Source organism: Crotalus tigris, unplaced genomic scaffold (assembly GCF_016545835.1).
Source record: "Crotalus tigris isolate CLP2741 ecotype Arizona unplaced genomic scaffold, ASM1654583v1 scf7180000023714.847513, whole genome shotgun sequence".
Lineage (NCBI taxonomy): Eukaryota > Metazoa > Chordata > Lepidosauria > Squamata > Viperidae > Crotalus > Crotalus tigris.
In genome coordinates this window covers 171,454-197,111 of record NW_024100136.1, presented here as the reverse complement: position 1 = coordinate 197,111, position 25,658 = coordinate 171,454, and the positions used below count along the sequence as shown (strand labels likewise).

The 25,658-nt window shown below is 45.9% G+C and overlaps 2 protein-coding genes across 5 annotated transcripts in view; both read right to left on the bottom strand.

Annotated features, from left to right (window-relative positions):
* LOC120297844 (zinc finger protein 665-like) overlaps positions 1–25,658 on the bottom strand; it is a 45,474-nt gene that overhangs the window by 9,961 nt on the left and 9,855 nt on the right. The window contains exons 6-8 of the mRNA XM_039320947.1: positions 24,475–25,626; positions 18,858–18,862; positions 7,234–7,563 (exon numbers count right to left, since the gene is read on the bottom strand). Of these exons, the coding sequence (XP_039176881.1) occupies positions 7,234–7,563; positions 18,858–18,862; positions 24,475–25,626 (1,487 nt within the window). The remainder of the gene's footprint in view (positions 1–7,233; positions 7,564–18,857; positions 18,863–24,474; positions 25,627–25,658) is intronic.
* On the bottom strand, positions 450–17,556 carry LOC120297845 (SCAN domain-containing protein 3-like). 4 transcript variants are annotated; one of them, XM_039320948.1, is made up of 4 exons: positions 17,445–17,556; positions 13,072–13,940; positions 11,496–11,607; positions 450–1,345 (listed from the first exon to the last, which is right to left on the bottom strand). In XM_039320948.1, exons 2-4 carry the CDS (start codon positions 13,810–13,812, stop codon positions 1,311–1,313), a joined length of 888 nt encoding a protein of 295 aa, XP_039176882.1. In that variant the 5' UTR covers positions 13,813–13,940; positions 17,445–17,556; the 3' UTR covers positions 450–1,310. The 4 variants fall into 4 exon arrangements, with proteins under 4 accessions (XP_039176882.1, XP_039176884.1, XP_039176885.1 ...); XM_039320950.1 differs by lacking the exon at positions 11,496–11,607; XM_039320951.1 differs by lacking the exons at positions 450–1,345; positions 11,496–11,607 and adding an exon at positions 7,805–7,970.

The window sequence follows — 25,658 nt, the reverse complement described above, 5'->3', positions numbered from 1 at the left end:
ATTCTTTGTATGTCCAATCACAGTTGGCCAATAAAGAATTCTATTCTGTTCCTATTCCTATTCTATTCTACATTAAAATGAGCAAATATAATAAATTAGTACAATAGTTTAAATAGAAAACGTTCAATAACTGTGTAACAAATATAAAATTAAAACAGAGAAGAAATTTAAAACACATGTGACATTAGATAGCATTTGAGGCCCAGAAAAAAGCAGTCTGAATAGTTTTATCAATGGCCAGGAACAAATTGTTCCTTGTGCGTGGTCCATCAAGATTATGGCATATCAATAAGTGTTTAGGAGTCTAATTCCCTACATTCACAGTTTCCATCCTCTGTTTCAGGAGTCTTCAAACTTGGCCCTTTTATGATTGGACTTCAACTCTCAGAATTCCTCAGCCAGGAATTCTGGGAGTTGAAGTCCACAAGTCATAAAAGGGCCAAGTTTGAAGACCCCTGCTGGTAACCAATGCAGCTCACAGAGCAGTGGTGTTACAGGGGCCATTCTTGGGGGCCCCAAAACTACCTGCACTGCCCCACTCTGCATCAGCTGTAGCTTCTGAATGGTGTTCAAGGGCAGCCCCTTACAGAGAGCATTACAATAGTCCAGCTGTGAGATGACCAGGGACTGAACAACTGAGTGCAGGGAATCTTATTAAAACAATAACTCTTTGAGGATACTACAGAAATAATAGATGTGGGGGAAAGTAACTTGAAGCTTAAACTTTTTCTAGATAGCTTTTAGATCCCTGTCTCTTTATATTTTTATTTACTTTGCATATTCTTAATTTGTGAGCCCCTAAGTGTGCTGTGATTGCAGCAGGATACAAATTTGATTAATAAAACATCAAAGAAACAAATCAACTCCACAGCCCTTTTGAAAGCTCGGGTGAGTAACAAGGAAGGAAATTAACGTTTTGTATTTTACATTCATTGGAAAGGAAAAGAATAGAAGTTAGTAAACAGACAACGCCACAGGGAATTCACACTGAGAGGATTAAAATAGTGCTTGGGGCTGTGAGTTGTTAAGGTAAGGATTTTGTGAATTTCAGTCAGCATAGCAAGCCCGTGCCAGAGGCCATTAATGAACTAATTATGGTTACAGAGTGGATAACGCCTATAAGGGAAGAAAAGCTGCCAAGCAAGACGTAGCTTGTTTAAGCGATCTCTAGGCTTTACCAGGAGAGAAAAAAAGCAGGAAAAAAAAAGGATCAGGACCCAGGACAGCACTGTGTTCTTCGGACTATTCTTAGACAAAATATCCTTACTTTTGCTTAACTAGCATTGTCTGCAAAAATAGCGAACTTTCTCCTATTCCCAGTATTTTTCCTTTCTGTGCCGAGGACCTAGGGATGAAAGGACAAACTCGAGTTAATTACATGTTGGAATATCTCTCTCTCTCTCTCTCTCTCTCTCTCTCTCTCTCTCTCTCTCTCCCCCCCCCCCTCCTTTCCATCCATCCATCCATTGAGGAGAATATTTGTAGCTCACGACTGAACTATGGGGTCTCTTGTGGTCTCTATGTGCATTACAATGCACTGATGATATTACTTAGTTGAGTAATGAACAAGAGTGCAGAGAAGAGCAACAAAGATGATTAGGGGATTGGAGGCTAAAACATATAAGGAACAATTGCTGGAATTGGGTATGTCTAGTTTAATGAAGAGAAGGACGAGGGGGGACATGATAGCAGTGTTCCAATATCTCAGGGGCTGCCACAAAGAAGAGGGAGTCAAGCTATTCTCCAAGGCAGGACAAGAAGCAACGGATGGAAACTCATCAAGGAGAGAAGCAACCTAGAACTAAGGAGAAACTTCCTGACAGTTAGAACTGTCTATTCTAAATTCTATTCTGTTCTGTTCCGTTCCATTCATTCTAATTCCTATTCTATTCTTCATCGGGGTTCAGTCTAATTTGGGAATAAACAACATGGCAACTGCTTTAGAAAGAAGGTTGTAGTTTATTGAAGAGGAGAGCCAGACAGAAAGATGGCTCTGGAAGAAAAGAGAGAGCACATGTAGTAGGGAGTGGTGGGTTTTTATACCTTCTTGGGCTTTTGCTCGGAGTTGTTCCTGTGGCATGAACTTTGACCTGAGTCTGAGTGTGCCTTTCTGGTATTCTGATGGTGGTGGGTTAATCCTATTATGTCCCAAAGGTCATATCCTGCTCCCCTGGGACTGTGGCTGATGACTGATGGATTTTTGGTGTGAGGGATTGTTGATTCTAGGGATCTTTCTTCCTAATCCCAGTTTCCAATCTTTCTGACAAGATTACCGCATCTGCATTTCTGCAGACCTGGTTTCTGTTTGGGGCAGAGAGATTTGGGGATGGGGGGGTTGGTTTCTGCCTTTAAAATCCTTTGGGGAAATACATTCTGCCTTTTTAATATTTCCCAAAATATTTGTTTCTCTGGATTCTTCCTACAGTACCTTTTTACACATATCTGTTCTTTGGAGCTTGGACTCAGAATGCGATGTCATCTAGCTGGGCACCAAAACATCTGCTCAAGAAAAACTGGACTCTGGCAACCTCACTCTCTCTATATTCCCTACAACCACAATAGGGTCCTTCCTTTTAATACTTGTTCTGTTTTTCTCGGGGATTCCTATAGAAGTCAAACAACCCTTTAAAAAGCAAGTGAACGTTGTTAAGTACCAACACCTGGCTAACCTTGTGTGGTCACAGAAGCTAAGCAGGTTCGGGGTGGTTAGGACAAGGATGGGAGACCACAAGGGAATCCCAAAGCTGTAGCTAGAGTGGGAAATCGAAAAGAACGTTCCAGAAGACATTAGTAAACCATTTCTATCATATTGCCAAAAACCCCTGCATGCAGGTCTCCATGTGGTCACCCGAGAGTCCAGCTTACTTTTTTTAAAGCCCCATTGTCCCTTTTCGTCCCATAGGATAGATCCTAATTTTTTGTTGCTGTTTTTGAGGGTCAGCTGAGTATCCTTCCAAACAGTTTTGAGCTGGAGAACACACAGACCAGGATTCTATGACCACAACCCCTTTTTTTTGCCATGAAAACATCTGTATAGCTTTTGCCCCGAGCGAATTGTATGATGAACCAGAAAACATTAAAGGCATTGTTAATTACATAGGTTCCTTGATGTTTGTGGAGGCTACATTTCAGAGTTAACCTTTTCCCCGACAGACCATGGAGATTTTCCCAAATCCACTACAGAAGCCCCTTTTCCTATTATTTATAAAGGACCTTGAATCTGAGGGGTATTTAACCATACGCCAGATAGTTTGCCTCTTAGCAGTATCAATCCTGTGTCACGCAGGTGTTTTACCTGACATTCTTATAATCACCCACTATCAAGGCTTTATTTTGTCAACACCATAGACTGAGTCCCTGCTTCTGACTAAAAATAGCAATAGCACTTACACTTATATACCGCTTCACAGTGCTTTACACCCTCTCTAAGCAGTTTACAGTCAGCCTATTGCCCCCAACAATCTGGATCCTCATTTTACCAACCTCGGAAGGATGGAAGCCAACCTTGAGCCAGTGAGGATCGAACTGCTGGCAGTTGGCAGAATTAGCTGTCAATACTGCATTCTAACCACTGTACCACCACAGCCCTTAACTAAGAATTATTTCCTATGTTTCTTAGCTAAAACAGTTTTGTTCAAACTCTCTGGATGCAGTGTGTGTGTGTGTGTGTGTGTGTGTGTGTGTGTGTGTGTTTGACAGAAGGAGCTGGAGTCAGAAAAACCTCGATGTACAAGTATAGAATAGGTGGTACCTGGCTCAATGGTAGCAATTGTGAGGGATTTAGGTGTCCTAGGAGACAACCACTTAGATATATGTGGGCAGTGTGCTGCAGCTTCCAAAAAAGCTAATGCAGTCCCAGAGGGATAGCATCAAGATCAATAAGGTGATAGTAACACTTTATACTGCAGACCATATTTGGAATACTGCATCCAGTTCTGGTCAATATGATACAAAGAAGATATTGAGGCTCTTAGAAAGAGTGTGGAGAAGAGCAACAAAGATGATCAGGGGACTGGAGGCTAAACTCTATGATGAACGATTGAGGGAACTAGATATGTCTAGTCCAGGGATAGGCCACCTTGGCTCTTTTATAACTCATGGACTTCCAACTCCCAGAATTCCTGAGCCAGCCATGCTGAGGGGACAGGGAGAGGTTTCCAAGCTGAGCCATGCCGGCTCAGGAATTCTGGGAGCTGAAGTCCACCAGTCATAAAAAAGCCAAGGTTGCCTACTGCTGGTCTAGTCTAACAAAGACAATAGCAATAGCACTTAGATTTATATACAGTCTATGGCCCCCAACAATCTGGGTCATTTTACCGACCTTGAGCCGGTTAGAATCAATCTTATTTATTTATTTATTTATGAGACTTATATACCGCTTTAAGTGCAAGCACTCTCTAAGCAGTGTACACCAGTAAGCAATGTATATATATATTTACATTGCCAACAATCTGGGTCCTCATTTTACCTATCTCGGAAGGATGGAAGGCTGAGTCAACCTTAAGCCGGTGAGATTTGAACCGCTGACCTGCTGAACACAGTCAGCTAAAGTGGCCTGCAGTACTGCACTCTAACTGCTGCGCCACCTCGGCTCCAATCTTCTGACAGTGAGCAGTGAGTTATCCTACGATACTGCATTCTAACTACTGCACCACCATGGCACAGATTGAACTGCTATGCCTTTTCTACTCATCACCACCTTAAGCATTTTTTTTTTTGTCTTTCCCTTTCCTCCAGATGCCACCAGCTGTGTCTGTGTCTATGACACGGGTGTCAAACTGCCGGCCCGCGGGCCGGATGCGTCACGTGGAAGCCACGCCCATCCCATTGCCGGCAATGGCAAAACCGGCCCGATACTGTTGTGCGACGTCACGTGACGTCGCGACTTTGACATGCCTGGTCTATGGAGTTTCTCAGTCATCCAGGTCGTGCTTGTCCCAAAGCTGCTTTTTCAAGAGGCAATTGGACTTCCTCATTTTCTTTGACCTGAACAGATTTCCAGAAAGCATTGCAGATGGCAGGAACCATTTGAGCTTCAGTTGGAGATGTAGACAACAGGACTCATCCCCAACAGCCCGCGCCTGTCTTCAACAGGGAAGGGACCCAGATCTGAAAACATCCTGCAGCCAAGGAGGTTCCACCCCCATTTGCACCACTCAGGTGACCCTGAGGACACAGACAAACCTCCCAGTGGCCTCAACGACTCTCTAAAACAGTGGTTCTCAACCTTTCTAATGCCGCGACCCCATAATACAGTTCCCCATGTTGTGGTGACCCCCAACCACTTATACATCACCGGGTGCCAGGGGCGTGGCCAAAGAAAAGGGGAAAAAAATGGCAGACAGCCTTGTTTGGCGACCCCCGTGAAATGGTTGTTCGACCCCAAATGGGGTCCCGACCCACAGGTTGAGAACCACTGCTCTAAAAGAAGGCAGATGACCAGCTGTCTGCAAGGAGTATAAACCTTTCCATTTCCCCACCATCCAGTCAGAGCGGAAGAAGCTTCTTGGATGAGAAGCGAAACGTCTTCAAAGAAAACAAGAAAGTCCAGTTGCCTCCTGAAAAAGCACCTTTACGACACCAGCTGCGGCGTGCTTTTCTTGTCTTCAAGCACAACAACCACAGGGGTGTCAAACTCAATTTCATTGAGAGCCGCATCAGAATTGTGGTTGCCCTCGGGGGGGGGTGGCCAGGGTGAGTGCAGCCTACTGGGTGGGCGTGGATGGAGTGGGTGTGGCCTACTGGGTGGGCATGGCCAGCTCTACATTGTTCGTATCAAGGATGCCTGTGGGGATTTAAGGTTTCTAATTTAGCAGAAATGGCTAAAATTTCTGCTTATTTAAAGGACCATTCACAAGAGAGATATTTTAATGTATGGAGAAGATGGATAGAATATGTTCAGAAGAAGTATGGAACTACAAAGTTTCATTTATTTTATGAGTAATGAATTTGTTTATAAACTTATGATGTTAAAAGTTTGAAGAGAGTTAAGGGTTAGTATGATTTTGGTTATTGTATAATTAGTAAACTTAAATAGATTATGTTTGATATGTTTGTATAACCCTGTACTTGGCTCTAGGAAGTCGGGTGGGGGAGGGGGGTGGGGGAGGGGGGAGGATGGGTTGAAGTTTAAGTAGCTCAGATAAGTAGAAATAGTTTTATTGTTTATAATATTGATGTTTTAATTTGGAGAGAGGAATTGCTCGGGCATTTCCCCTGGACTGCATCCGGAGCGAGAAGATAGGAGGAAGGGGAGAAGCAAGTAGGAAGGTTGAGGAGGAGGAGGAGAGGGGGAGAGTGAGGAAGAAGAGGGAAAGAGGGAAGTAGGTTAGAGGGTGGATGCGGTTTGGGGGGAAATGGGTGAGCAATACCGAAAGTTGTATCCATTTATTTTACTCTTTATCTGAAGTATTTTTATGAAGGTAATGTATTGCAAAATTGAAAATAAAATTTTTTTTACAAAAAAAAAAAAAGGATGCCTGTGGGGGCCTGGGCAGGAGTGGGACAGATCTGAGGGTCTCTGGCAGAAGGGGGTGGGACCAGGGCAGAGGCCATCAAGCCGGATATGTGAAGTAGGCGAGGGCCATTTGCTGGCCACTTCCAGGCAATGGTGCATTTCTTCATTCCTCACATAGGAGGGCATCTTCCCAGCATGCACCCAGGGTATGGGGCCGACACGGCAGGGGCTGGTTCCTCGCTGTTTCCAGACGGCCTTGTGGAGCTAAGAGTGAATGTGTTTCAGCATAGATGGCCACCACAAAATTGTACATTGGCTCCCGGCCGGCCTGGGCCAGGGCCAAGGCAGCGGGGGCCGTTCCCTCACTGTTTCCAGGATGGCTTCGCAGGCCACATGAAACCACTTTGCGGGCCGCATCCGGCCCCCGGGCCTTGTGTTTGACAGGTCTGTTCTAGCACCTGCAGAAGTGAGAGAACCCCAAACGCTATGTGACAAAAACAGGTCCTGAGAGCAGGGGATGACGTTAAGGAAACTGAAAAAAGAAATTTGACAAAGATGACGAGGACGGAGCCATGGGAAGGGAAAGGGCAGTCAGACGTGTAAATTTATTTCTCACGAATGAAGGTGGACCTACATGTCCCAGGAGGAAGTTGCAGGATACGATCTGTGTCCCAGTGGGTGACCCAGATTGGATCCTGCAAATTTATTGGCCGTTGTCAGTCCTCTCCCCAAGTGGATTTGCTGCGATGGGTGAAGCCATCAGCTCACGCCGAAACTTTCTGCCTGTCTTCTGCCTGCTTGTAGGATGTCTTTCTCAGATGAATTCTGCGGTGTCTGCTGAGGTGGAACTTCTGAATGAACTTTTTCCCGCAGTCCAGGCAGACGTGGGGCTTCTCTCCCGTGTGGATCCTCTGGTGCCGGATGCGGTCAGAGCTACAGCTGAACTGTTTCCCGCAATACAGGCATTTGTAGGGTCTCTCGCCGGTGTGGCTTCGGTGGTGAATGAGGAGATCCCATTTTTGGAAGAAACCCTTGCCACAAATCTCACACTTGTACAGTTTCTCCTGCGTGTGAATCCGCCGGTGACGGTTGAGGTCGGAGCCCGTCTTGAACCGTTTCCGGCAGTCGGGGCATTCGTGAGGCCTCTCCCCCGTGTGGGTTCGCCGGTGAGCAAGGAGATCCGAACTGCAGAGGAAGGATTTTCCGCAAATTAAACACTTGTTCTGGGTTTTCCCTCCAGCGAGAGCCCTCTGGTTGAGGACACGGCTTGGGCTAGAGATTTTCCCAAAGACGTTGGAGCTTCGCTGTCTCTTATTGGGTTGGTGAATCCCCGCTTCCTCAGTGGACGGCCTCCTGTTTCTCTGATTGTGATCCTTGGAGGAGTTTTCCTGCTCGTTACTTGAGGAGATGGCCTGTTCAGCGTTTCCTTCGGACAGGACAGACGGATCCCCTTGGCCTGCATCTTCCGTGGTGTATTTTTCCTCTTCCACTATGACCGGACACCATTTCTCTGCTAACACAATGAGAAATGTTAGGAGATCAAAATGGAAGGGGGGTGGGGTTGTATGTGCTTTCGAGCCAGGATTGACCCCTTTGGCAATTTCCTGCCAAGTTTTCTATGCAAGGTTTTCAGATGTGGTTTGCCCCACTTCCTTCCTAGGGCTGAGAAGGCGGGACTGGCCCCGAGGACGCCTGACTGGCTTTGTGCCTAAGGCAGGATTAGAACTCAGGGTCTCCTGGTTTTAGCTGGACGTACACTAACATCACTACATACGCTATCTAACCACCATGATCTAGCCACCCAAGGTAGAACTTAACTTATGACCGGCCACTTAGCAATCGTTTGAATTTACGACAGATCTTACAACCCAGTTTCAAAGTTATGGCTGGTGCAGTGGAGGCTCAGCTTTCTTACAGAGGCTGCCTCATGGCAACACTGTCTTGTTCTGTGAGCAGGTTAAGTCTTCCAGCCACGTGGAACCTCCTTAAAAATCAGAGCCCCTTACAGGGTTGCGAAAACAGTGCCTGCTTGCAGAATAGCCACATAACATTTGCAAGGTTCGGCTACCACTGGAGACTTCAACCGACTTTCAATTCACATATATACACATATTATACTCACACCTGTGCACATGTAACAGATGAACAAGAATGAAAATAAATCAACTGGACAACCTTTTGTCTGAAATGTTATAGGGCCGTGGTGGCGAACCTGTGGCACGCAGAGCCGTCTCTGTGGGCATGCGCGCCGTTGCCCCAGTCCTAGGCCTTCAGCTGGGTTTTATAAAGCCTTTTTGCTTTAGGCCTCCACTGCCATGTGTAAAAAAAAAAAAAAAAGGTTCAATCAATTTCAACTTCTGGTGGAAAAAAAAAGATCTCGCAAAGTTGGAATTGATTGAACTTTTTAGTCCCACCCAGTCTGCTGTTACCACCGCAGTCATGCCCACCCAATGGGCCACACCCACCCAGTTGGCCACATCCACCCAATGGGCCATGCCCACCCGGCACCCAATGATACATAAGTGGGTTTTGGGTTACAGTTTGGGCACTCGGTCTCTAAAAGGTTCGCCATTACCGGTATAGGGTTTCCTGCTTGAGCAGAGGGTTGGACTAAATGACCTCCAAGGTCCCTTCAAACTCTGTTATTCTATTCTGTTCTGTTCTTCTATTCCTACTCTATTCTCTATTCTCTATTCTCTGTTCTCTGTTCTCTGTTCTATTCTATTCTATTCTATTCTATTCTATTCTATTCTATTCTATTCTATTCTATTCTAATTCTATTCTATTCCATTCCATTCCATTCCAGATATTCTATTCTATTCTATTCTATTCTATTCTATTCTATGCTACTCTATTGTATTCTTATTCTATTCTATTTCTATTCTATTCTATTCTATCATCATCATCATCATCAAGATGCTTGGAGGGCATGAGCACCACCTTGCAATCTCCTACACAGGGAGTCCTCGACCTAACGACAACTGCAACTAGAACTTTATTCGTAAAATTTATTAGCCGCCCATCTTACCAGATGGTTACTCTGGTCGGCTTGCAATATTAAAAAGATGAAACTGTACAAAAAGCTAATAATATAAAAACAATACTATTAAAAAAAAAACAACCTAGCTAAAACGACAGGGAGGGAGGGAACATGATGAGAAGGGGAGGGGGTGGGACCTTTTGTTAATCGATCAACCACCCCCAATATGAAACCACTATGTTGGAGCGCCAGGCTAATTGGCAGAGCTACTATGGAAGGTAAGGAGGGCTGGAGCTGACCTTGCCTTGGGGGGGGGGGAGAGAAGGGGAGGGGGCAAAATGTTCCAAAGGGCAGGCACCATGGCACTCCTCCTGGACCCACCAGCTGGAATGGCCTGGCTGAGGAGGCCTGCAGCACGCCTCCTCTGAACCTCTGTCAGTCAGCAATGCAACTGTTCGTTTTATGACCGTGTTAAAGAAATCCAGCTTCCCCAATTGACTTTTACTTGTTTGGAAGCTATCTGGGAAGGTCGTAAAATGGAGATTAGGTGATCCTGGGACTTGGCATCCATTCCTGAATACATGCCGGTTGCCCGAGCATCTGATTTGCGATCACAAAACTTCACAGAGGGCTGTGATGGGTCATAAGTGGGAGGACCAGATGGTTACTCTGGTCGGCTTGCAATATTAAAAAGATGAAACTGTACAAACACTAGTAATATAAAAACAATACTATTAAAAAAAAACACAACCTAGCTAAAAAGACAGGGAGGGAGGGAGGGAGTATGATGAGAAGGGGAGTCACTGTTTTAATGTCAAGCAGCAGCTAAACAGGTGGTCCTGCTATAATTAATACTCTGATGCAACCAATTATGTACTGGGTCCGTTGTCAAGACTGCAGACTTAAAGAGGATGTCTCACTGTAGCTTAATTCAGCGCATGCGCCTCTCCCCCAACCTTTTGGGTGCCAGGGACCGCTTCTGTGGAGAGGGGTTTTTGCCCCCCCCCCCGAGGACCAGAGGGGACGTGGTTTCACGCGCTGCCTGCATCTTGCGCAGGCGTGGATGGGGCTTTGCTCATTTGTGTGGCCCGACTTCTATTGTGGCGCAGATTGGTGCTAGTCCACGGCCAAAGGGTTGGGGACCCCTGGCTTAATCCATCAGTCAGGACCCCAAACCACAGGAAGCTATTATCTCCTAGTACTTCAGAAGAACCTCAAGGGAAGAGAGAGAGAGAGAGAGAGAGAGAGAGAGAGAGAGAGAGAGAGAGAGAGAGAGAGAGAGATCAACCTGAATTGTTGCACCGTTCAAGGAAGGAGCTAGTGAGGAGTGTCCATAAGCCCTCCTTCCAGCTTATTTATTTATTTATTTATAAAATTTATAAGCCGCCCCACTCCCGAAGGACTCTGGGCGGCTAACAATAAAAAACACATAAAACATAATAAAACAACAATACAAAAACAATCATCCAGGGGTAAGGTTTTATAAACCCCAGGACTGCCGGAAAAGCCAGGTCTTAAGTAGCTTACGGAAGACCAACAGGGTGGGAGCGGTCCTAATCTCCGGGGAGAGCTGATTCCAAAGCGTGGGCGCCATCACAGAGAAAGCCCTCCCCCGCGGCCCCGCCAAATGGCACTGCTTGGCCGACGGGGCCTGAAGGAGGCCCAGCCTGTGGGATCTAACCGGACATAGGGAACTATGAGGTAGTAGGCGGTCTCGCAAATAGCCTGGCCCTGAGCCATATAGGGCTTTAAAGGTAATGACCAACACCTTGAATTGGACCCGGAGACCAATAGGCAACCAGTGCAGCTCACGGAGGATAGGTGTAACGTGGGTGTATCGAGGAGCACCCACTATCACTCGCGCGACCAATTGTAGTCTCCGAATACTTTTCAAGGGTAGCCCCATGTAGAGCGCGTTGCAGTAGTCCAAGACAATCATCTCCAAGACAATCATGTCAGACAATCATCTCCAACCAGGCTGAAGATGGGAAGGGGAGCATCTCGGGCTGTGTCCAGCGATGGCTCCAAAGAAGGAGAAGGTAAGCTCTCCCTGCTTACCAACAATCTGGGCCTCAGCCTCTTCTTCTGCCTTGACTTGTGGGCACCCCTGTCTCTCTTCCAGGTCTGACGGAGGTTGGATCCCCAGGGAACGATACAAGACCACCGCTGCCTGCAGCAAAGAGAGACAGTGGTCAGAACACGTGTCCCAGGGCATGGACCAAACTGACGGGCATAAGTCAAGGACTGAGCCGCCATCTTTTCCTGGGGGGGGGGGGAGACTGTCTTCTACGGAGAACAACAAATGGCTCAACAATGGTTATGGTAAGCCTTCGTGGGGCTCCAGCCAAAGTTGCCGATTATCGTGAGGTAACCCAGTGTTTCTCAACCTTGACAATTTTAAGGCATGTGGACTTCAACCCCCAGAATTCCACAGCCAGCATTGCTGGCTGTGGAATTCTGGAAGTTGAAGTCCACATGCCTTAAAATTGTCAAGGTTGAGAAACACTGAGGTAAAATGGATATATAATAAATAACTAAGGTAGTCCTCGTCTTAGGACCAAAACCAAGCCAAAATTTCTGTTGCTCTGTTGGGTCAGTTTTGCCCCATTTTACGACCTTTCTTGCCACGGTTGTGAAGTGAATCACTTCAGTTGTTAAATGAGTAACATGGTTGTGAAGTGAATCTGGTTTCCCCTTAATTTTTTCTTGTCAGAAGGTCGCAAAAAGGGGTCACATGACCCCAGGACACTGCAATTGTCGTAATACAAGTCAGTTGCCAAACATCTGAACTTTGATCACACACCATGGGGATGCAGCAGTGGTTGTTAAGTGTGGAAAATGGGGAAAAGTCACTTTTTTCAGGGTCATTATAACTTCAAACAGTCACTCAATGAACTGTTGTAAGTAGAGGACTACAAATATTCCATTCAGCTCACGTGGTTCTATGTGGAAATGCCCAGAGACTAACTTTCTGGGGCTAACAAAGTTTGAAATTGGAACTGCTACAGATCAGTGGGTCAAATTCTTGTAACCGTTCCCCATTCAACAATCTTGTTAAAGAAGACTTGGACAAGATGTTGGCCGTCCTTGACCTCAGCTAACCTCGCAACTCACAACTTTTGGAGGCAGGTTGTTCTACTGATTAATTGTTCTAACTGTCAGGAAATTTCTCCCTCCTTCTAGGTTGCTTCTCTCCTTGATGAGTTTCCACCGGTTGCTTCTTGGCCTGCCTTCAGGCGCTTTGGAGAATAGCTTGACTGCCTCTTCTTTGGGGCAGCCCCTGAGATACTGGAACACTGCTATTGTGTCCCCCCTCGTTCTTCTCTCCATTAAATTAGACATACCCAATTTCAGCAACCGTTCCTTATATATTTTAGCCTTCAGCTCCCTAATCATCTTTGTTGCTCTTCTCTGCACTCTTTCTAGATTCTCAACATCACTTTTACATCGTTGTAATCAAAACTGGATGCAGTATTGCTAGTGTGGCCTTACCAAGTGTATTAATACACTTCACGTGACCTTGATTCTATCCCTCTGTTAAGGCAGCCTAGAACCTCAGATGTCCCTTTCTAATCTTGGAATAATCCCTGTCGATTCAGGTCAAACCATGAGCACCATGAGGTCACACTCTCACCTGTTGTTCCTCTGCTTTGGTGTTTCGCTGCGCGTTCAGGTATTCCTCCGCCAGACACACCGCCTGGGAGCAGTTCTCGGGGTCCTGCTCCCTCACCCAATTCTGCACTTCGTGGGGCAGGGTGTCAAGCAGCTGCTCCAGCACCAGGGTCTCCAGGATCTGCTCCTTGGAGAGCCTCTCCACCTTCAGCCACTCATGGCAAAGCACCTGCAACCGGCTGTACGCCCCCCGCGGACCCTCAGCCTCCTGGTAGCAGAAATGCCGGAAACGTTGGCGCTGCTTCTCCCGGTTCAGGATGTCCCCATGCAAGATGGCCGCCTTCACTTTCCCATAATCCTCTTGGTCTGGCCTTGACAGCCGGCGATAAGCTTGCTCAGCTTCTCCCCGGAGGGCGGGCAGCAACCTGGATGCCCACTCCTCTGTGGGCCACTGGCAGGCCTGGGCCACCTGCTCAAAGGAGCGTAGGAAGGCCTCAGTGTTGTCCCACGGCCAGGGCTCCTCGGGCACGGTAGAGGCAACGTCCCAAGGGCAAGGAGGAGCCCCCACTATCGTGACGCAGCCGTGCCACTGGGCCTCACGCTGAGGAAGGAGGCCTTCACCTGGTTCCTCCTTCACCTGAGGGTGGGCTGCCATCCTTCGCAGACCCTCCCAGATGCTCTCGGTCTGGACGATGGAAGGGACCCTCCCCACTCTCTGCAACCTCTCAGCTGCCATGGCTGAGTTTGTTGCTTCCATCTTCATTTTTGCCTGCTGGTCTCACAAAGATGGCGGCTCTGTAGCAAAATCCGCCAGACTGCACTGCTGGTTGTGGTGGTGGAAAGTACTGGAAGACGCCTGAAGTTTCCTAATGGGATGTGATGAGCAGCTTCCTGCCAAAAAAAAAAAAAAAGCCAAAAATACATTAAGCCACAATGTGATCACTTTGGGGCTTAGCAGGTTTCAGCTGTCCCCATTGTGGTGTTTATACCCTGCTTGCATGACCTGATAGTTAAGTGGCCAATAAGTAATTAAGAAAGGACAAGTGGCCAATAAGCAATTAAGCAAAATAAAATTATTTTATTTGCCTGTATGCTTCCTCTCCATTATGAAGCGTCACCAAAAGTTAACGGAAACAAAAGCAGATCTTTTTTCTGTTATTTAATCTTTACATTCTAATTCCTACTTTTTCTCCCCACTGGGCTGTGTTAGGGGGTGGGCATAACAATAGCAATATATTGACTAATGGAGCCTCTGTGTTAAAAAGGAGTCTACCTTAGATACCCATCTCTGGAGGGCAAATGGAGGAGTTACTTGCTTTCTTAGGATTCCCACTGTTGGAAACTGCTACAGAGACATTTACATTTCTACCACAGCTCTACTCTTAATAGTTTTGCGGATCTATTTAAAAGTAAATCCAGTTTCATTCAATGAGAGTTATGTTAGGACTACATGGTGCAATATACTGTACTACACGACCACAGGAAAGGGATAGCTGCAATCCAATTTAGGGACTCTCCACTGTCCACGCTAGATGGGGACACTTGAGCTATTACTCAATCCACTTTGGGCAATCTCAAAAGCTAAGCAGGGTTGGCTTTGATTAATGATTAGACAGGAGACCACCAGGAAATCAAAAAAAAAATGAGCAAATTGGAACGATGCATTGGTTTGTTTCTGACCCATCCAGGATTATTTCCCCCCTCCCAGTGGAGGTCATCCAAATTCTACACCCCTGCATAAGGACTCCCCTAACAGATTGCAACCCCACCCCAAGTGGAGATTTTCCTTTAGCATAACCAGGTTTAACATTTTTAGCACAGTTGAGCTGAAGCAATGCAAGACTCACTATCTTCCAAAGCATTTCTTTTCCAGGCAAGCAGAATACATGGATGTTCAAAACTACCCCTGTCTTTTTTAAACTAGCCCTCCAGATGAAGCCTCTGTGAAAATGACCCAGGGATTAAATCAGTGTTTCTCATCTTCAACAATTTTAAGGTGAGTGGACTTCAACTCCCAGCATTCCCCCACCAGTATTATCAGCAGGTGCTCATGCAATTTCCTGTAGAAATGATTTTATCTCTTCTTTCTTCACATTTATTATTTTTTAAACTATCTGGGATATATAGATCAGTAGTTTAAACCTAGATCACTTTAAGAAACGTGAACTTCAACTCCAGCATTCTGGCTGGAGAATCCCAGGAATTGAAGTCCACTCATCTTAAGAATAGAATACTTTATTTGGCCAAGTGTGATTAGATACACAAGGAAGTCTATGGAGATTCTCAGTCATCCAGGTCACAGTTATTATCCCAAAGTTGCTTTTTCACAAGACAACTGGACTTTCTTGTTTTTCTTTGAAGACTTGGAAGATCTTGGATGAGAAGTGAAACATCTTCAAAGAAAAACAAGAAAGTCCAGTTGCCTTGTGAAAAAGCACCTTTAGGATACACAAGGAATTTGTCTCTGGGGCAGAAGCTCTCAGTGTGTACACGCAAAGCAGCAGAATAATAATAAATATAATAATGATACCAATAAGAGAAAAGAAGATAAGAAGGATAATATTAACACTACAGCCATACAACATGGGTGTAAATATACTTGGACATTAGACAGCACTGTGAGGATTAAGTGTTCAGCAGAGTCGTTGCACAAGGAAAAAAACTGTCCCTGTGTCTCAAAGATGCTTTTTTTAAGGAGGCCAGAGGACTTTGTTTTTTCTTTGAAGACATTTCGCTTCTCATCCAAGAGGCTTCTTCAGCTCTGATTAGATGGTGGGGAGTGAAAGGATTTATATTCCTCGCAGACAGCTGGTCATTTGCATTCTTTTAGAGCAGGGATGTCAAACTTGCTGCGTCACGTGACGTGTCACAACGTATCATGACTTTTTCCCCCCTGCCGGAGCTGGGATGGGCACAGCTTCCGCGTGATGCATCCGGCCCATGGGCCAGCAGTTTGACGTCCCTGTTTTAGAGAGTCGTTGGGACCATTTGGAGGTTTACCTGTGTCCCCAGGGTCACCTGAGCGGTGCAAATGGGTGTGGAGTCTTCTTTGGCTACAGGATGTTTTTCTGTCCCAGATCCCAAACGCAGGTTGTTGGGGATGAGTCTGTGTTGCACAAATGATTCTTGTAGAAAAAGCAAGAATGTTCAGTTGCCTCTTGGAAACAAAAAAGCGCCTTTGGGACAACCCTACCTGGATGACTGAGAATCTCCATAGACATGTCTCCATGTCTAGCTTTCTTGGCCTGCAAATGCCCTGTTAGTGGTGTCCTGAGGGGAGGAGTGGAAACGGTTTATATGCAGGATGTGAGGGGTCTGTAGATATTTTCTCAGCCTGCTTTCTAACCCGTACGATATACAGGTCCTCTACGGAAGGCAGGCTGGTTGAAATGGTTTTTCCTGCAGTCCTAATTATAGGTCGTCCTCGATTTACAACAGTTCAATTAATGACTGTTCGAAGTTACAACGGCATTGTAAAAAGTGATTTAGGGCTGTTTTTCACACTTACGACCGTTTGCAGCAGCCCCACGGTCACGGAATCAAAATTCAGGGGCTTGGCAACTGAATTGGCAACTAGTTATGATGGTTGCAGTGCCTCAGTGTGTGTGTGTGTGTGTGTGTGTGTGTGATGTGATCCTCTTCTTCCACTTACTGATGAGCAGTCAATGGGGAAACCAGATTCCCTTAACAACCATGTGACTAACTTAACAATGATTCCCTTAACAACAGTGATTCCCTTAACAATAGTGGCAAGAAAGGTTGCAAAATGGGCAAACTCACTTGACAAATGTTTCCCTTAGCAACGGAAATTTTGGGCACAATTGTGGTTGTAAGTCAAGGACTATCTGTATACGTTGGAGTTTGGCTGCTGTAGCCAAAAGTTGCTGAGGTCGAGAGATGCTGGATTCAACGGGAGAAGAAAAGGAGAGAAATCCATTTTGGAAATGCAAGACCCCAAACCTCTAAAACGCACCCCCCCCCCCTTTGCAAATTTGCCCAACCCTCCCCCCAGCACCCAGCCAGGAAAAAAAAAGTTGCAATGCTGCCTTTGAAAAAGAGGAAGAAAGTTGGGGATATTTGCTAAAATGTCCTACTCGGTCTAGAGAAGAGATGGGGAAACTATGGCCCTTTTATGACTTGTGGACTTCAACTCCCAGAATTCCTGAGCCAACCATGGCTGGCTCAGGAATTCTGGGAGTTGAAGTCCTCAAATCACAAAGGGGCCCCATCCAACTATCTGGCTCAGGAATTCTGGGAGTTGAAGTCCACGAGTCATAAAGGGGCCATAGTCGTTCCCCCTCTCCCCCCCTCCCTGTCTAGAGTGACCACTGCAGCCAGGGGCTCCCCTCCCCTAATTTTCCTCTAGAAAAGGGGGGATGATTTCTGGCGACTTACGCTGTCCCAGCGGTGCGGAAAGACCCCCACCATCCAGTTCAGGTTCCTCTGTTTGACCCCCTTCTTCCGCCTCCTCCTTTTTCTCCAGCGGCAGAGAAATTCAAAATCAAACCCCACCCCTTACCGGAAATGCTCCTGCTTCTCCTTTCTAGGAATCCTAACTCTATGGTTTTAACCCTTGGGTCTTTGAACTGGTTCTGGAAAATCCATGCAGGGCTGGTGTTCGACTCCTGGCCCGTTACCAGTAGGCATCTGTGCAGTTTTGCTTGGAAATGAGTTTACCTTTCCCTTTTCCATGTTGTTTATTAGTACTATATTGTTGTTGTTGTTCTGTTGTTATTATTATTACTATTGCTATATTATAATTATTACTACTAATATTAATATTAGTTTTTTACACCTTTGTCAATCTTTGGGATATCTAGATGAGTGGGGTTTTTTCCAACCTTGGTCACTTTAAGACTATGGACTTCAATTGCCAGAGTTCCTCCACCAGAATACTCAACTGGAGGATCCTGGTAATAATAATAGTAGTAGTAGTAGTAGTAGTAGTAGTAGTAGTAGTAGTAGTAGTAGTAGTAGTAGTAGTAGTAGTAGTAGTAGATCATAAAATAGAGAAAGTCATAGAAAATGATAAAATTAAACTGCTCTGGGACTTCAGAATTCAAACAGACAAGCACCTGCAACATAATACCCCAGACTTAACAATTGTCGATAAGAAAAACAAAAAAGTCTGGATAGTGGATGTGGCAGCGCCTGGAGACAGCAGAATAGAAGAGAAAGAGCTGGAGAAGATAACAAAATACAAAGACCTACAAATATAAATAGAAAGACTGTGGCAAAAGCAAGCAAGGGTAGTACCAATAGTCATAGGCGCCTTGGGTACAATCCCAAAACAACTGGAGCACCACTTGAACACCACTGGCATTGACAAATTCGCTATTAGTCAATTGCAAAAGGCGGCCTTACTAGGAACTGCTTCCATCCTGCGACGATATCTGTAATACCATCAACATCCACATCTGCCTATCCCAGGTCCTGGGTAAGGACTCGATAGGTAGACAAAATGCCAAATCCAGTCTGAACATCTGGCTGACTGTGCGATGATCAATAATAATAATAATGGAAGGGACTTTGGAGGCCATCTAGTCCAACCCCCTGCTCAGACAGGAAACCCTATACTCATGATGGCGAACCTATGGCATGCGTGCCACAGGTGGCATGCAAAGCCTTCTCTGTGGACACACGCGCCGTTGCCCCAGTCCTAGGTCTTCAGCTGGGTTTTATAAAACCTTTTCGCTTTAGGCCTCCGCCGCCATGTACAAAAAAAAAAAGTTCAATCAATCAATCAACTCGCAGGAAAAAAAAGATCTCGCAATGTTGGAATTGATTGATTGAACTTTTTAGTCCCACCCAGTCTGCCATTACCACCGCAGCCACACCCACGCAATGGGCCACACCCATCCAATGGGCTATGCCCACCCAGATCCCAACAATACGGAAGTGGGTTTTGGGTTACAGTTTGGGCACTCGGTTTCTAAAAGGTTTGCCATCACTGCCCTACACCATTTGAAGTCCACGTGCCTTAAACCTTTTGAAGATCTAGACCAGACATGCGAAACACAAGGCCCGCACATCCTGGGCATGCGCTGGGGAGATGTCACCCTTTGTGAAGACAGCCTTGTGGAGCTAACACTGAATGCGTTTCAGCATGGATGGCCACTATGAAATTGTACATTGGCTCCCGGCCAGCCTGGGCCGGGGCCAAGGCAGCGGGGGCCATTCCCTCACTGTTTCTAGAATGGCTCCGCAGGCCCATGAAACCACTTTGTGGGGGGGAATTCTGGGAGTAGAAGTCCACGCATGTTAAAGGTGCTGATGTTGAGAAATGGAGTGCTAAACCATCTGCAAGCCAGCTTATCTAATTGAAAGTTGGCTACTTGTGTTGCTCTCTCTTCTTTCCTATAGCAGTTTTTTGGAGCAGGCTGGATTGACAGAGAGGGACTGGCCCAGAATTCCCCAAAGGACCGGGAGCTGGATCCACCTGCTCCTATTCCAGCTCTACTGCCTCACCTTAGGACTGGGAGAAGAGAACCTGTCCTTGAATGAGGATTTGACCAACCAATTAAATGATGTTGCTCACAAGAGCCAAAACTTCTGCACATTTCTTCCATATCCAGAAAGCTAGTAACTTTCCCTAGTCCTAGTCCAACCCCGTCCCCAGTACCCTACCTTGGCTCTGGGGCTGAGAAGGAAAAACTGGTCCAGGATCACTCTGCTAAGGAACATCCATGGCTAAGCCCAAAGTTGCTTTTTCACAAGGCAACTGGACTTTGTTTTTCTTTGAAGACACTTCGCTTCTCATCCAAGAAGCTTCTTCAGCTCTGACTGGATAGTGGGGAATGCAAGGATTTATATTCCTTGCAGACAGCTGGTCATTTGCATTTTTTTTAGAGAGTCGTTGAGGCCACTGGGAGGTTTAGCTGTGTCCTCATCCCATTTCCACACTCAGGTGACCTTGAGGACACACCTCAACCTCCAGATGGCCTCCATAAAGATAGGATCACCCAATTTACAATAATCGTCTAACTCTGTGCCGTTTTTGAAGATCTTTCAAAATCTGAAACTAGTGAAATTTCATACGGCTTGCAATATTTTGATCTTTTTAATTTTATTTACAAAGATAAGCGTTTTTGTACCTGCAATTTGAAGGATTTCTCATGCCACCCTGACAGCTGTGATGAATTTGAACTAATGAGGGCCCCAGATAAAATAATATTCATAATACTGTGGAAACAAAAACCATCAGGTCCAGTTCCAAGCTGGGCGTAACTAAAAGGGAGGCTAAGACGCTGGAAATAAAATAGAGGCTGCTTAGGAAAGAAGGGTTCTTGTTTATTTAGTTGCCAGAAACTTCAGTGGCACAGCATGGTTCTGGGGTGGCTGACAACATGGAGTTGAGAATGAGTGGGTTGTTATACCTTCTTGGGCTTTGTATTTTGAGGTTGTTCCTGTTCCTGTGCAATGTACTTTGACCTGAGCTTGAGTGCACCATTTTGGTATTCTATCGTAATGGTGGCAGGTTAATCCTATTATGTCCTAAAGGTCATGTCCTCCCCTTGGAGTCTTTGTTTTTCTAATCCCCTCAGCTCCAGCCTTCCGTGTGGACTGTGACATTTTGCTTATGAATAGATCGCCCAGTCTTTCTGCATAGGATTATCAAATCTGCATTTCTAAAGCTGGCCTGCCCAGTTTCTGCCTAAGATTTTGCTCCATTATTCCTTTAGGAAAATATAATATTCTGTCTTTTTTTTTTAAATACCCCCCAAAATATTTCCTTCTCGGGGGGGGGGGTGCTGACTTCCTACAATACCTATCACCAGGTAAATTTTAAAAGGAGATTTTAAGAATAGAGGCTTGGCAATGTTCTGATGCTGGTGTGAATATTTCTGGAGCATTTGCAGGCATCATCACAGAACAGCAGATACCAGGGGACTGGAGAACTGCCCAAAATGTAATTAACGCTCAAGCTTGCTATCTGCAATCCTTCCTTATTTTCACCTTTTGATTCACGGATAGAGCTCAAATATCCCTATATGATACTGACTGTATTCAGAAGCATTTTGATAAATGTGGTTGATGACAAAAGTTGAGCTGTAGCTTTGAAGCCTCCCAAGATTCTCATTCATTTTAATTTTTAAAATTAAAGTGAATTGGGTCAGGAACCCAATTATGCCCTTTCCTGGACCAAAAATCCCTACTCACCGTCACTCATGCCTTAGTCACCTCCTGTCTTGGCTACTGCAACGCGCTTTACAGGGGGCTGCCCCCGAGAGCATCCGGAAGCTCCAGTTTGGTGCAAAATGCAGCAGCCCGCATGGTTTTGTGCGGACTTCGGTGTGCATGTGTCACCTCTCCTGCAGGAACTGCATTGGTTGCCAATGTGCTTCCAGGTGCAATTAACCAGGTTATCTGAGGGACTGTCTCTTGCCGGTCACATCTACCCAACCCACCAGAGCGGGGAGGCAAGGAATGTTGCGGGTCCCGTCCCCTAAGGTGATACATCTGGTGGGACCCAGAAGAAGGGCTCCTTCGTGGTGGCTTCCTCCCCCTGGAACATCATCCCCCACAGAGATTAGACTGGCCCCCACCCTGACACTCGTTCAGAAGGCACTGAAGGCCTGGTTCTGCCAGCGGGCCTGGGCAACCCAGAGCGGGAAGGAGCCCATTAAATGGCTAGTATGAATGTGGCAGAAAGTGAAGAGGAGCTAAAGAGCCTCTTGATGCGGGTGAAGAAGGAGAGTGCAAAAGTTGGCTTGAAACTCAACATTAAGAAAACCAAAATCATGGCATCCGGCCCTCTCAATTCCTGGCAAATAGATGAGGAAGAAATGGAGGTAGTGACAGATTTTATTTTTCTGGGCTCAAAGATCACCTCAGATGGGGACTGCAGCCAAGAAATTAAAAGACGCTTGCTCCTGGGGAGGAAAGCTATGGCAAATCTAGACAGCATTCTAAAAAGCAGAGACATCACCCTGCCAACAAAAGTGCGTATAGTCCAGGCCATGGTTTTCCCAGTTGCAATGTATGGCTGTGAAAGTTGGACCATAAGAAAGGCTGAGCGCCAAAGAATTGAGGCCTTTGAACTATGGTGCTGGAGAAGACTCCTGCGAGTCCCTTGGACTGAAGGCGTTCAAACCGGTCAGTCCTAGAAGAGATCAACCCCGACTGCTCTTTAGAAGGACAGATCCTGAAGTTGAAACTCAAGTACTTTGGCCACCTAATGAGAAGGAAGGATTCACTGGAGAAGAGCCTAATGCTGGGAAAGATTGAGGGCAATAGAAGAAGGGGACGACAGAGAATGAGATGGCTGGATGGAGTCACTGAAGCAGTAGGTGTGAATTTAAATGGACTCCAGAAGATGGTAGAGGACAGGAAGACCTGGAGGAACGTTGTCCATGGGGTCGCGATGGGTCGGACACGACTTCGCAATTAACAACAACAACAAATGAATGTGTGTTGCTGCTGGGGTGGGGAGGGCCTGAGGGGATATTATTTTATTATTTTTCTTATTATAATTTTTTATTTCTTTTATAGAAGGCTTTTATATCCGTGTCAGCCGCATTGAGTCACCACATGTGAGTAGGCGGCAATATAAATTTTATATTATAATAATAAAATAAACCCTGCCCAACCTGAGTTGTTTGCTGGAACCTGGATGTTTGCTAATCCCGACTGTAATTCCTCTCTAAACAGAGGCTTCGTTTTTATTTCTTTAAAATAATGATGGTCTGGAGCAGCCACACTTAGCTCGGATCAAATATGAGAGCTCAGTTCTTCCTTGCAGCCAAATATTCAATTGTATATAGTCCTTGACTTATAAATTTCAATGGTGAAAAAAGAAAGGTGCTACATTTAGGCAAGAAAAACCAAATGCACAGGTATACCATAGGTGGTACCTGACTCAATAGTAGTAACTGTGAGAGGGATCTCGGAGTCCTAGTGGACCATCACTTAGATATGAGCCAGCAGTGTGGTACAGCTGCCAAAAAAGGCAACACAGTGCTAGGCTGCATTAACAGAGGGATAGAATCAAGGTCACGTGAAGTGTATTAATACCGCTTTATAATGCCTTGGTAAGGCCACACTCGGAATATTGTGTCCAGTTTTGGTCACCATGATATAAAAAAGATGTTGAGACTCTAGAAAGAGTACAGAGAAGAGCAACAAAGATGATCAGGGGCCTGGAGGCTAAAACATATAAGGAATGGTTGCTGGAATTGGGTATGTCCAGTTTAATGAAGAGAAGGACGAGGGGCGACAGGATAGCAGTGTTCCAATATCTCAGGGGTTGCCCCAAAGAAGAGGGAGTCAAGCTATTCTCCAAAACACTTGAAGGCAGGACAAGAAGCAATGGATGGAAACTAATCAAGGAGACAAGCAACCTAGAACAAAGAAGAAATTTCCTGATAGTTAGAACAATTAATCAGTAGAACAACCTGCCTCCAGAAGTTGTGAATGCTCCAACACTGGAAGTTTTTAAGAAAAGACTGGATAACCATTTGTCCGAAATGGTATAGGGTTTCCTGCCTGAGCAGGGGGTTGGACTAGATGACCTTCAAGGTCCCTTCCAACTGTTTATTCTAATTCTATTCTGTTCTATTCTATTCGCAATTGGAACCAGGATTATCATTGCTAAGCAAAGCTCTTCTTAAGTTGAACCTGATTTTATCAACTTTTTTCAGGAAATCACTGCCGTTGTTAAGTGAATCGTACAGTTATTAAGCAAATCTGGCTTCCCCCGTTGACTTTATATGTGAGGAGCCGGCTAGAAAAGTGGCAAATGCTGATCATACGATCCTGAGGTGCTGTAAACCTTGGTGAATATTGTACATGCAGTTGCCAAGTACCTAAATTTTGACCGTGTGACCGGTGATCCTTCAGTGCCACTAAGGGCGAGCACTGATAAATGACTTTTTTCAGTGCCATTGTAACTTTTAATGGTCACTAAATGAATGGTTTATAAGTCAAGGACAGCCTGGTATTTGAATGTATTGCGCTACATTTTATTGTAGTGTAACTGTATTTTCTGGGACCTGCACTGGCCAGCTGGATAGAAATCCCGAGAAATTCACATGATCCATTTTTAGAAACAAAAACTTGACCCTATTTTATTAGTTTACATTTAAACTGGCCTTCTAGTTGTGCTCCTTTTGTTTTATTAGTAGTCGATTTGCTTGATTCGTGAGGTTATTGTTTTCATCTATCTTCTTTTCTGAGTTCCAACAACAACAACAACAACAAAGGACTTGAGAGCTTGTCATCTATTCACTGAGAAATATGGTAAAGCACTCCAAATTGCCTTCCGGATTAGAATCGTGCCGCAAATGGCTCTGGAAAGAACCAGGGTCCTACAAAATGGGGGGACAATCTGAATTTAGAGAAGGAAGACCCCAACCACTGCTGCGAGGATCCTCGCTCCAATACTCAGAGTGGGTCCTTTGATGTGAATTAAGGTTTCTTTTCTCGCTAAAGGCCTTCCCGCACTCCACGCATTTGTACGGCTTCTCCCCGGTGTGCGTGAGGTGGTGGCGCAGGAGATGGGCTTTCTTACGGAAGTTTTCCCCACACTCGGAGCATTTGAAGGGCTTTTCCCCCGTGTGGATCCTTTGATGGGTGACAAGATTCGTGCTCGTACAGAAGCTCTTCCCGCACACGGCACAAGTATAGGGTTTCTCGCCCGTGTGAATCCGGCGATGAGACGTCAGGCTCGTGCTGGTGCTGAAACTTTTACCGCATTCCGGACACATGTACGGTTTTTCCCCCGTGTGGGTTCTTTGATGGAAAATAAGGCTGGCGTTTTGGGCAAAACTCTGCCCGCAATCCAGGCAGGTGAACGGCTTCTCTCCCGTGTGCGTTCTCTGATGGGCCATTAGAGTCGAGCTGTGGCTAAAGCTCCTTCCACACTCCAGGCACTGAAAGGGTTTCTCCCCGGTGTGAGTTCGTTGGTGCAACGTCAAGTTGGTGTTCTGGCTGAAACTCTTCCCGCATTCCGAACATTTGTACGGTTTCTCCCCCGTGTGGACTCTCCGATGGGACGTCAGTTGCGAGCGATGGCTGAAACTTTTCCCGCATTCCCCGCAGGTGTAGGGCTTCTCGCCCGTGTGGATGCGCTGGTGGCGGACGAGCGTGGTCTTCTGGCAGAAGCTCTTTCCACACTCCAGGCAAGTGTACGGCTTCTCCCCAGTGTGAATGCGCTGGTGGGTGATAAGCGCCGTGCTCTGACAGAAGCTCTTCCTACATTCTAGGCAGGTGTAGGGCTTCTCCCCCGTGTGAATCCTCTCGTGCCTAATGAGGCCTTTCCTTTGCGAGAAACTTTTCCCACAGACAGAACATTTAAAGGGTTTCTTCTCTTTGTGAGTTTTCAAATGAGTGTCGAGGCTCAACATGCAGCTGAAGCTTTCCCCGCATGCCAGGCACTCGCTGCTTTTCCCCCCCTGACATGCGGTTTCTAGGGCTGGGAATTCACGGACCACAATATCCCGAAAAACAGGGGATGGAGGCATCCTTTTTTCTTGCTCTTCCATCTTCTGGCGCTGCTTCTCCTCTTTCTTATCCGCAGCTTTCTCAAAAACCAGCCCATGGATTTCTCCCTCCATTTTGGCCTCCCAGCTGTTCCCAGCTGAAACAAACAGAAATGGGTGTTAAAAAGGG

Bases quoted from the DNA above. Each gene is read 5' to 3' on its own strand.
- LOC120297845 (XM_039320948.1), bottom strand. From the start codon at position 13,812: ATGAAGATGGAAGCAACAAACTCAGCCATGGCAGCTGAGAGGTTGCAG. The intron at 11,608-13,071 runs GTGAGAGTGTGA...TCTTTGCTGCAG, and splicing joins CCAAAGCAGAGGAACAACAG to GCAGCGGTGGTCTTGTATCG. The intron at 1,346-11,495 runs GTAAGCAGGGAG...TTTCATCCCTAG, and splicing joins GGCTGAGGCCCAGATTGTTG to GTCCTCGGCACAGAAAGGAA.